Below are 12,675 nucleotides of genomic sequence, written 5' to 3'. Positions count from 1 at the left end.
AGCACAGGCCTGGGATTCAAAAGACCTGGGTTCTAATCCCAGCTCCACCACTTGTCTGCTGTGTGAGCTTGGGAAAATCACTTAACTTCTCTGTGCCTCAGTTACCTCATCTATAAAATGGGGCTTAAATCCTACTCCCTACTTAGATTGTGAGCCCCACATGGTACAAGGACTTAGACCAAGCTGATGATTTTGTATCTACTTCAGTGGTTAGTACAGTGCCTGGCCCAGAGTAAGTGCTTAACGAGTCTTGTCTTATGCCGTCGAGTTGTTTCCGACCCTTTGCGACACATGGACACATCTCTCCCAGACACCCTTGCTCTCCATGTGCAATCGTTCTAGTGGTGGATCCAGAGAGTTTCCTTGGTAAAAATATGGAAGTGACATTAAAAAAACAACTACTTCTCAAGAACTGTGCTAATCGCTAAGGTAAAGGATAATTGGATTGGACACAGTCCCTGACGCACACACAGGGCTCACAATTTAAGAGAGAGGGAACTGGCATTTTATCTCCAGTTTGCAGAATAAGAAACTGAGGAAAGCAAAACTGGAGCACATGAGCAAAAGGAAAAAAGTAGTGCAGTGCAGTAGTGCTCATGTTTTTAGGGATAGAGAAGATGTCACAGCTTCATTTCTTCTGCTGAAGGATGAGGACCTCTTGTTAAAACATTTCCCTGATGAAATAAATATATCTGAAGAGGTGACAGGAAGGAAAGGGAGGCTCCTTTCTTTCACCCCTGAAAGAAAATTTCTTGCAACAAAGAATAGGATAGGGCAGGATAGGAATATAATTTATCTACTTTGTTAGTGTTGATTGGTCTACTGAAAAATCATTTGACTATTGTTTAAAACTATTTTCACTATAAATAACTTATGTGTCAAATGGGCAAAATAATCATAACGGTGTTATTTTTAAGTGCTTACTATTTTCCAAGCACTGTACAGAGCACTGGGGTAATAATAATTGTGATATTTCTTAGGTGCCTACTATGTGCCAGGCACTGTTCTAAGCAATGAGATGGATACAGTCCCCGTCCTATGTGGGACTCACAGTCTTAATCCCCATTTTGCAATTGGGGTAACTGAGGTCCAGAGAAGTAAAGTAACTTGTCCAAGGTTACCCAGAAGATAAGTGGCAGAGCCAGGATTAAAACCCAGGTCCTTCTGACTCCCAGGCCTGTGCAGTATCCACTAGGCCACGCTGCTTCTACAGGATGATCATATTGACCCAGTCCCTGCTCCATATGGGGCTCAGTCTCAGAATTACCTTTCCCATATATCCCACCTTACATCTATCACTAAGATTAGGCCACGAAAGTATAAATGAAGATTGTATGGAAGGTACAGAAAGTGAAGAAGCAGTATAGCCTAGTAGTTAGAATATGGGTCTGGTAGTCAGAAGGACCTAGGCTCTAGGTGGCTTCGCCACGTATCTGCTGTGTGACCTTGGGCAAATCACTTAACTTCTTCATGACTCAGTTATTTCATCTGTAAGATGGAGATTAAGACTGTGTGCCCCATGTGGGACATGGACTGTGTCCAACCTGTTTATATAGCGCATAGAATATACTTGATAAATACCTTCTTTTTCTAAAAAAAAAAAAAAAAGCTCTATACTAAAGTTTGAGAAGCGGATGTTAAATAACACACCTAACAGATTAATTTACACCCAGCCAGGAAAGCCCTTTAGAGTCTAAATCTAAACATTTATTACACAGAAAGTGCTCGATAAATACCATTAATTGATGGATACTGCAGGCATCCTGGCAAAGAGGGAAGAGAAACTGTAAAACTTCTACATATTCAGGGAAGATAGTTCCAAAAAACAGTTGAGGATCAATGGTTAAGAAAAGGAGAGAAGAGTGAGAAAACACAGGAGCATCATTTTCCCTTGAAGCAGCCAAAGAACAAAGATTTTTCAGGTTGAACAGATGTGTCGCTTCTCTAACGGTGACAGTGATGCTTGACATATTAAGCCTCTCATTACCAAAATGGTTGTTACCATTAACAAAAACGCAGAAATCCGCAACTCACTCTAAAGTCTCCTTCGGATACAAGAGGAGAGGAATTGATTTTCTGCCAGGTATGATCTCTACTATATGGTGTGGTATCATTTTATTTGTATAGAACAATAGTGAACACATTTATCATAGCGCCACTGTGAAAGGATATAAACCCCACAGGGCTCTCGGGAAAATTCTTTCATTCATTCATTCAATCGTATTTATTGAGCGCTTACTGTGTGCAGAGCACTCTACTAAGTGCTTGGAAAGTGCAATTCGGCAACAGAAAGAGACAATCCCTACCCAACAATGGGTTCGCAGGCTAGTCGGGGGGAGACAGACAGCAAAAAAGTAGACAGACATCAGTAGCATCGAAATAAATAGAATTATAGACATATTAAACATCATTAATAAAATAAATAGAATAATAAATATGTACATATATACACAAGTGCTGTGGGGTGAGGGAGGGGAGCAGAAGGAGGGAATTGTGGCGATGGGGAGGGGAGGAGGAGCAGAAGAAAAGGTGGGCTCAGTCTGGGAAAGCCTCCTGGAGGAGGTGAGCTTTCTTCTTATCGCTCTTTCCTTAACATTTCAAAGGGAACCAATTGCAAGGATTTCCATCACTTAATTCATTCAATGGTATTTATTGAGTGCTTACTGTGTGCAGAGCAATTAATCAATGATATTTATTGAGTGCTTACTGTGTGCTGAGCACTGTACTCAACCCTTGGAAGAGAACAGTACAGTAGAGTTGGAAGTCAGATACCCTGCCCACAAGATGCTCATAGTCTAGAAGGGGAGACAGACACTAAAATAAATTATTGATAGGGGAATGGGAGAATACATTAATGCTGTAGGCTAGGGTTGGAGTGAGTATGAAAGTGCTTAAGGGGTACAGACCCAAATGCATAGGTTTTAGAAGGGACCGTGAATAGGAGAAATGAGGGTGCAGTCAGGGAAGGTCTCTTGGAGGAGGTGTGATTTAATAGGGGAGAAATGAGCTCCAGATGTGGGCAAATCTTGTCGCCGGGGAATGTGTCCATTTATTCTAGTATCGTACTCTCCCAAACGCTTAGTAAAGTGCTTCGCATACAGTAGTGCTCAATAAATATGATTGAAAAGATATGAAATTCAATATTATTAAAACTAATTTTAAGCAATGCAAATTGATTCCCATGAGGTAACCACTGATGAAGGACAGTTAAGTGCCCCCAGACACACGTGAAGTTCAGCCTTTTAAGGCTAAAATGAAATTAAATAATCTTCAAAGTTCTTTTTCACCTTTCACAACCTACTGAATTTCACCCAGTATGACAGAAGTCACGTGCTATTTTGAGTATTTTTGAACCATCTTCTCCCTAACACCACATTTCCTAATGGAATAACTATTGACATAGAAAGCATTTTAGATAATAAGGAGTTTACTGGAAATAGTGGAAGCATTTACTATGTGCCCAACACTGTAATAAGCACTGTGGGAGAGAACATGGTGCCCACTCTGTTATATAGTACTTCCCCAAGTGCTTAGTACAGTGTTCGAGAGAAGAAGCATGGCTCAGTGGAAAGAGCCCGGGCTTGGGAGTCAGAGGTCCTGGGTTCAAATCCCAACTCCACCGCTTGTCAGCTGTGTGACTTTGGGCACATCACCTAACTTCTCTGTGCCTCAGTTATCTCATCTGTAAAATGGAGATTAAGACTGTGAGCCCCATGTGGGACAACCTGATCACCCCCCCAGCACTTAGAACAGTGCTTCACACATAATAAGCGCTTAACAAATACCATCATTATTATTATAGTAGGTACTCAATAAATACCACTAATGATGACAGGGTAGCTACATAATAATTAGGCCAGGCACATTCCTTGCCCCACACAGGGCTCATAGTTTAAGGGGAGAAAGAGAACAGATATTTAATCCCCATTATACAGATGAGAAACTGTGTCACAGAGAAGTTTAGTGACTTGCCTATGGTCACACTGCAGGCAAGTGGCAGGGTCTGAATTAGAACCCAGGTCCTCTGACTCTCAGGTTCATGCTTGTTCCACCAGGTCATGCAGCTTCTTAGTATTGAAAAAAAGTAAAGCATCTGAAAGGGCTCAACAAATAGAGGCTGCACAAGGAGAAATAAGTGATTACTTGGTCCCTCACATAAGATGAGGGCAACCTCTCACTGGATGAATTTAGGCAAGCAGCATGGCTGAATGGAAAAGGCCGAGGCTTGGGAGTCAGAGTTCATGGGTTCCAATCCTGCTCTGCCGCTTGTCAGCTTTGTGACCTTGGGCAAGTCACTTCACTCTCTATGCCTCAGTTACCTCATCTGCAAAATGGGGAAGAAGACTGTGAGCCCTACGATTAGACTGTAAGCCCGTCAAACGGCAGGGACTGTCTCTATCTGTTGCTGACTTGTTCATTCCAAGCGCTTAGTACAGTGCTATGCACATAGTAAGCGCTCAATAAATACTATTGAATGAATGAACATGGGACAACCTGATTACCTTGTATCTACCCCAGAGCTTAGAACAGTCCTTGGCATATAGTAAGCACTTAAATACCAACATTATCATTATTATTATTATCACAGGGTGGCATACAAAAACCATTCTTAAAATTCACCTCCTTCATGAAATTTTCCCTAATTAATGTTATGCCCACTACAGCTTCTTTCCTGTCAAGAAGATGATTCATGTACCTTGTCTAATGTACTATAGGTTTTTACATACATACAAATATATTATGTCTATTATACAAATATATATGTAAAACCTAAAATACATTAGGCCAGATATATACATTATTACCTGCCAGTGTTGTCTTCCCCCAGACGGGATAAGTGATTTAAAGCAAAAAGAAGGAGGGTTATCTTCTTTACTCTGCTAACAAAATGCCTGTCGAGGACTGAGTTTCCAGAGTGAGAGGCTCCTGGCTGGGTCACTGAGGCACAAAGCATTAGCCTCCATCGCCGTCTCCCTGCCTGACAATGAATGTGCAGGAAACATACCAAGCTGCTGCCTCTGCTCACATCCACACTAAGGGTACGAGAAGCAGCCTGGCATATGGATAGAGCACGAGCCATGGGTTCTAATCCCGGCTCTCCCACTGTCTGCTGTGTGACCTTGGGCAAGCCACTTCTCTTTTACCTCATCTGGAAAATGGGGATGGAGACTATGAGCCCCACGTGGGACAGGGACTGCATCCAACCCGATTTGCTTGTATTTACCCCAGTGCTTAGTACAGCGGCTGACAGAGTAAGCGCTTAACAAATACCATAATTATTATTATGAGATCCAAGAGATCCAAGACAATAGAACCTTCATTCATTCACTCAATCGTATTTACTGAGAGCTTCCTGTGCACACAGCACTGTCCTAAGCGCTTGGACAGTATAATTTGGCAACAAAGAGAGACTATCCCTGCCCACAAAGGGCTCACAGGCTAGAAGTGGGGAGGCAGACATCAAAACAGGTAAACGGGCATCAATAGCATCAATATACATAAATAGAATTAGAGATATACATACACATCAGAACAAGTCTAACAGGCATTAAAATAAGTAGAATTAGAGATATGTACATATATAAACAAGCACTGTGGGATGTGGGGAAGTACAGCAAAGGGAATGTGTAGGGGTGAGGTGGGGGCGGGAGCTGAGGAAAAGAGGTGCTTAGTCTGGGAAGGCCTCCTGGAGGAGGTGAGCTTTCAGTAGGGCTTTGAAACCATCCAAAGTTGAAATGCAGGCTCATATAGATAGATACACACAACATATACACTTCATTTTGTTTTCTTTTTTCTAATGATATTTGTTTAGTGCTTACTTTGTGCCAAGCACTGTACTAAGCACTGGAGTAGATACAAGCTAATCTGGTTGGACACAGCCCATGTCCCTCATGGGGCTCACAAGAAGCAGCGTGGCTCAGTGGAAAGAGCCCGGGCTTGGGAGTCAGAGGTCATGGGTTCGAATCCCAGCTCTGCCACTTGGCAGCTGTGTGACTGTGGGCAAGTCACTTAACTTCTCTATGCCTCAGTTACCTCATCTGTTATATGGGGATGAAGACTGTGAGCCTCATGTGGGACAACCTGATTACCCTGTATCTACCCCAGCGCTTAGAACAGTGCTCTGCACAGAGTAAGCGCTTAACAAATAAATACCAATATTATTATTATTTTAAAGATGAGGTAACTGAGGCACAGAGAAGTAAAGTGACTTGCCCAAGGTCAGGCAGCAGACAAGTGGTGGATCCGGGATTAGAATTTAAGGCCTTCTAATTCCCAGGCCCAGGCTCTATCCACTAGGCCATGCTGCTTCTCATGGGAGCTGACCATATAATAATTCCAGCAAGCTATAATAATAATAATGATTTTGGTTAAGCATCTACTATGTGCCAAGCACTGTACTAAGCACTGGAGTAGATAGAAGATCACCAGGTTAAACAAGGTCCCTGTCTCACAAAGGGCTCACGGTCTAGGGGGAGGGAGAGCAGTTTTGGCCTAGAAACCTAGGTCACATATAAATAAAATCAGGCAGTAGACCTACAATAAAGTTGACAGATTCTGTCTTACCCCCAATTTGTAAAAATCAGTGTTGAAGAGAAACTCAACCAAGAGAAGAAGCAAAGCCTCGTGGAAAGAACACTGGATTGAAAGTCGGGCAACCTGGGTTCTAATGTCAGCTCTGCCACAGGACTCCTATGTGACCTTGGGCAAGTCAAGCAATCGTATTTATCATTTAACTTGTCTGTGCTTCAATTGCTTCATCGGTTAAATAGAAATTAAATACTTGTTTTCCCTGCTCCTTGAGCAGAAAGCCCCATATGGGACTTTGACCAAAATAATTGTAGTGTATCTACCCCAGTGGTTAATATAAGGTGTTAGGCACCTAGTAAGTGGTTAACGATACTGCAACTAAAGGAAAGCGGTGTGGCCTAGTGGAAGGAGAACAGGCCTGGGAGTCTGAGAACTTTGGTTCTAATCCCAACTCCGTCAAATGCTGGCTGTGTTACCTTGGGTAAGTCACTTCACTGTTCTGTTCCTCATTACCTCATCTGGAAAATGGGATTCAACACTTGTTCTCTTTCCTCCTTAGATTGTGAGCCCTATGTGGTACAGGGACTGTGTCCAACCTGATTACCTTGTATCTTTCCCAGCACTTAGAACAATGCTTGACACATAGTAAGTGCTTAACAAATACCACAGTCATTATTATCATTATCATTACTATTATCATAGGAGTAAATAGAACAGGTTCATAGGGTGATAATAATAATAATTGCAGTTGTTAAATGCTTAGTACGTGCCAGGCACCGCAATGGGGTGGATACAAGCAAATCGGGTGAGACACAGTCCCTGTCCCATGTGGGGTTCATAGTTTCAATCCCCTTTTTACAGATGAAGAAACGGAGGCACAGAGAATTGAAGTGACTTGCCCAAGGTCACCCAGCAGACAAGCGGTGGAGCCGGAATTAGAACTCATGACCTTCTACCTCCCAAACCCATGATCTATCCACTACACCATGCTGCTTCTCAAAGATGCTATCCCTTGGAGACCTGACTTACCAGCCATTGAAAACATCCGCACCGCCAAAATTCCGGGGACCTACGGAAGACTCACCTGCCCCATCGGGGGTGATGGTTCCTAATTTCACTGCTAAGGGGTAGCCCATCTCTCTGTAGTGTTCCTGCGCATGCCCGTTTCCTCCAAGGCCATCGAAGAGCCTCTTTCCGCACAGCACCGAGCCGTCGGTCAAGTTCAGCCAAAGGTTCTCACGCAAGTCACACCTTGCACACTTCCAGCCACTGCAGCGGTAGAACAGAAACAAACCAAGATGGGAAAAAAATGAATCAATAAAGGAACACGCAACAGCAGGTCAAGACGGGATGTATAGAAACAAGAATAATACTAATGATTAGTGCTTACTATGTGCCAAGCACTATTCTAAGAAGTGGGATAGATACAAGTTAATCAGACTGGACACCATCCCTGTCCCACGTGGGGCTCACATTGTTAATCCCCTTCTTCCAGATGAGGTAACTGAGGCACAAAGAAGTTAAGTGATTTGCCCAAGGTCACATAGCAGACATATGGCAGAGCAAGGTTAGAACTCAGGTCCTTCTAACTCCCAGGTTTGTGCTCAGGATGAAGCTCCCCCCGAGGACAGAGGTATATTTGTACAGGAAATCAAAACGAAACCACATTGGATTTTTTTAAAAATAATTACATAAAAAAGATTTAATTCCAGAATCAATAATGCAGAAATTATTTCTGGGAAATTGGAGATAGAAGCTGAAACTGCACATGAATAGAGGTCTTATGGGAAGCAGCGTGGCTTAGTGGAAAGAGCACGGGCTAGGGAGACAGAGGACACGGGTTCTAATCCAGGCTCTGCCACTTGTCGGCTGTGTGACCTTGGGCAAGCTGCTTAACTTCTCTGTGCCTCAGTTACCTCATCTGTAAAATGGGAATTAAAACTGTAAACCCCACATGGGGCAACCTGATCACTCTGTATCCACACCCATGCTTAGAACAGTACTCGGCAAATAGTAAGCACTTAACAAATACCATAATCATCATTATTATTATTATATGCAATCTCCCAAGTGCTTACTACAGTGCTCTGCACACAGCAATACTGCACTAGCTCTGCTCTGTGCTTTTGAAAAACCTCCATCTTGATCTGCCTTGCACCATTCCATCAAGAATTGTGAAAACAGTTGCAGCATGGCGACACCTCTTTAAAACCTTGAGAAGGCAATAGAGGCTTCTGATCTAGCAGCCACTGTGGCCACGGTCACGACTGGGGATTCTGGGCATTATTTCCCATCATTTAATGCAGTGCTCTGCACACCTAAAGCAGCGTGGCCCAGTAGAAAGAGCACGGGCCTGGAAGACAGGGGACCTGGGTTCTAATCCCAGCTCTGCTAATTGCTTGCTGTGTGATCCTGGGCAAGTCACTTAACTGCACTGTGCCTCAGTTTCCAGAACTCTAAAATGAGGATTAATAATAATAATAATGATGGCATTTGTTAAGTGCTTAGTATGTGCAAAGCACTGTTCTAAGCGCTGGGAAGGATAAAAGGTGATCATGTTGTCCCACGTGGGGCTCACAGTCTTAATCCCCATTTTACAGATGGGGTAACTGAGGCACAGAGAGGTTAAGTGACTTGCCCAAAGTCACACAGCTGACAAGTGGCTGAGCCGGAATTTGAACCCATGACCTCTGACTCCCAAGCCCATGCTCTTTCCACTGAGCCACACTGCTTCTCTAAATACCTACACTCCCCTTACTTAGACTATAAGCTCCATGTGGGATGGGGACCGTGTCTAAACCGATTTACCTATATCTACCCTAGCACTTAGAAGAGTGCTTGATGCATAGTAATAATAATAATTATGGTATTTGTTAAGCACTCACTATGTGCCCAGCAGTGTTCTAAGTGCTAGGGTAGATTCAAGGTAAGCAGGTTGTCCCATGTGCGGCTCACAGTCTTATTCACCATTTTACAGATGAGGTAACTGAGGCACAGAGAAGCTAGGTGACTTGCCCAAAGTCACACAGCTGACAAATGGCGGAGCTAGGATTAGAACCCATGACCTCTGACTCCCAAGCCTGTGTTCTTTCCACAAAGCCACACTGCTTCTCATAACAATAATAATAATGTGATTAATAAACATTACTGCTACCAGTACCACTGATTGATTGATTCTGGTTTATTCAGCCTCACATTGCCTTTTAATCTTCTTCCCCAAACCCTGTCCTCCCCTGACTTTCTTATCACTGTTAGACACCACCATACTCCCTGTCACCTAGACAAGATTTGTCTGTCTCATTCAATCTTGGCTTTCTATCTGTCACAAAATCCTTCACAAGATCTCTAGAATTCACTCTTTTCTTTCCAGCCATTGATCACATCCCCCCTTGATTACTGCATCAGCCTCCTCACTGATCTCCCTTTCTCCTGACCCTCCCCTTTCCAGTCCATATTTCACTCAATGGCCCGATTGCTTTTCAGTGAAACCATTCAATCCATGTCTCCTTGTCTCCAGCATGGCTTAGTGGAAAGAGCAGGGGCTTGGGAGTCAAAGGACATGGGTTCTGATCCCAGATTCACCACTTGTCAGTTGTGTGACCTTGGGCAAGCCACTTAACTTCTCTGCGCCTCACTTACCTCATCTGTAAAATGGGGATTAAGACTGTGAGCCCCATGGGGGGCAAGCTGATTACCTTGTGTTCATTCATTCCATCATATTTACCGAGCACTTACTGTGTGCCAGAGCAGTGTATTAAGTGCTTGGAAAGTACAATTCAGCAATAGAGAGAGACAATCCTGCCCACTCTGGGCTTACAGTCTAGTAGAGGGGAGAAAGACATCAAAACAAGTAAACCGTCAACTACTCCAGCTCTTAGAACAGTGCTTGGCCCATAGTAAGTGCTTAACAAATATTATAATTATTATTATCATTACAACAGAGTTGGTAGACATATTCTCTGCCCACAAGGAGCTTACAGTCAAGAGGGAGAGATGTAAATTACCATAAATAAATATGCACATATGGGTTGTAGGGATGATGGGGGACTGAATAACAAGTGTCGGAGCTGAACTGTCATAACACTACTATAAACTATAGATGTTTTCCAAATGTATTTCCATTTACCGCAATAATACCATAGCATGTAAAGCCAGCGTTTTTTTTCTCTAATGTCCTAGAACGATAGGGGGAAAGGAGGAAATAAAACAACTTGGTCCCAAGGAGGTGGCAAGCATGGAAGCTGAGGCCACAGTCAGACTTCTGGGTTTTTTTGCTTTCTTTACAATGGACATTTCAGCAAATCTTCCATGAAAGGTGAGAGGCAGATAGCATAATCAAGCACCTTAAATCCCCTTATTAAAACTATAACGGTTAAGTGACAAGAATTATCATTCCATTTTGGTCATTAGGAAAATGAGGATGTGAGGATACAAGGATACCCATTGCCCTGGGTTTGAGTGATGTTTAGTGAGTGTGCATTCAAAATTTCTGGTTAGGCTCTCAGTGATCGCTTACTTCAGGATTAGACACGCTCCCTGTTTCTTCTCTTAGACACATTATGTCCTTTCTGAAAACACCCAGTTGCTATGGGTCAGGTCGAGGAAGAACTAAAGGCATAGATGCCTAGAGGTCTGAGCCACCAGGAGCCAGAGCGTCATCTCCTCTAGCAAGTGAACCCCACTGGTTTCTGTTTTTATTTTGTTGATCTGTCCTTGTCTTTGTCCTTGCTGTTTTAGTTAGTATTCCATTGCTGCTTAAGTGTCTGTCTCAGTCCCCCACTTATATTTTTAGAGCGAGCTTCTTGGAGAGCCAGGAACCATATCTAATTCCCACCTGTGTATTCTTGCCCAGTGCTTAGAACAGTCCTCTGCCCACAGTAATTGCTTAATAAATGTTATTATGGTATTTGTTAAGTGTTTACTATGTGCCAGGCATTGTTCTAAGTGCTGTGGTGGATACAAGCAAATCAAGGTGGACACAGTCCCTGTCTCATGTTAGGCTCACAATCTCAATCTCCATTTTACAGATGAGGGAACTGAAGCCCAGAGAAGTGAAGTGACTTGCCCAAGGTCACATAGCAGACAAATGGCGGAGCCAGAATTAGAACCCATGACCTTCTGACTTCCAGGCCCATGCTCTCTCCATTAGCCATGCTGCTTCTCAGTCAGTGCTGAACTCCAGCCTCATAATAATAATAATAATAATAATAATGTTGGTATTTGTTAAGCGCTTACTATGTGCAGAGCACTGTTCTAAGCGCTGGGGGAGATACAGGGTAATCAGGTTGTCCCACGTGAGGCTCACAGTTAATCCCCATTATACAGATGAGGTAACTGAGGCACAGAGAAGTTAAGTGACTTGCCCAAAGTCACACAGCTGACAAGTGGCAGAGCCGGGATTCGAACCCATGGCCTCTGACTCCCAAGCCCGGGCTCTTTCCACTGAGCCACGCTGCTTCTCATACAGACAAGAGGCTGCAGGATCTCTGATCCAGAAGTAGAAGCAACCCTCGCTATGTCCCTGCAAGAAAAGACCGCAACAGACATGGAAAGTGACAGTTTCGAGGCCACTAGGTAAGGAGGTATTTTCCAAACTATTGGGAGACTTGAGATTATTATGCATAAAACAGTACTTAATACACCCAAATTCAAAACCAAAATGGTGGAGAGGGTATGGATGCTTCAAGTTTTGACAGTGATAAATCTATTTTACCGGCTTTCCGGGGAGCAAATGCATCTGTTTTCCGGTCGGGTTCTCACCTGGGAGGAATCCTGACTCCAGTGTCTAGCTGGATGAGGTTATTAGCATGCTTGGAAACCTGCAGTTCCTCTTCCCATGAATCTGGGTCCTGCTTTCTGTACGGAGATTTGGAGTTAAGAACAGCATCACAAGCAATAGTTACCTGGAAGATAAACCCAGATACATGGTATGGATAGACGTGTCAATGAGTTAAGGCAGCTCTAACTTTGAGAAAGTGAAATGAAACACTTTAACCCTATCTAAATGGAAAATCCATAGGAATTTCAAAATCAGATTTCAAAAATTTCATGGGAGGCTCTCACTGTGGGCAGGGAAAAGGTCTACCAACTCTGTTATACTGTCCTCTCCCAAGTGCTTAGCACAGAGCTCTGCACACAATAAGAGCT

General features: G+C 43.3%; 1 protein-coding gene across 1 annotated transcript in view; it reads right to left on the bottom strand.

The window, feature by feature from the left end:
• The window catches only part of USP13 (ubiquitin specific peptidase 13), a 130,617-nt gene that overhangs the window by 53,893 nt on the left and 64,049 nt on the right, over positions 1-12,675 (bottom strand). The window contains exons 5-6 of the mRNA XM_029075988.1: positions 12,289-12,431; positions 7,613-7,797 (exon numbers count right to left, since the gene is read on the bottom strand). Of these exons, the coding sequence (XP_028931821.1) occupies positions 7,613-7,797; positions 12,289-12,431 (328 nt within the window). The remainder of the gene's footprint in view (positions 1-7,612; positions 7,798-12,288; positions 12,432-12,675) is intronic.

This window comes from Ornithorhynchus anatinus, chromosome 1 (assembly GCF_004115215.2).
Source record: "Ornithorhynchus anatinus isolate Pmale09 chromosome 1, mOrnAna1.pri.v4, whole genome shotgun sequence".
Classification (NCBI taxonomy): Eukaryota; Metazoa; Chordata; class Mammalia; order Monotremata; family Ornithorhynchidae; genus Ornithorhynchus; species Ornithorhynchus anatinus.
Note: the sequence above shows the minus strand (reverse complement) of the source record. Positions and strands in the feature narration are given on the sequence as shown.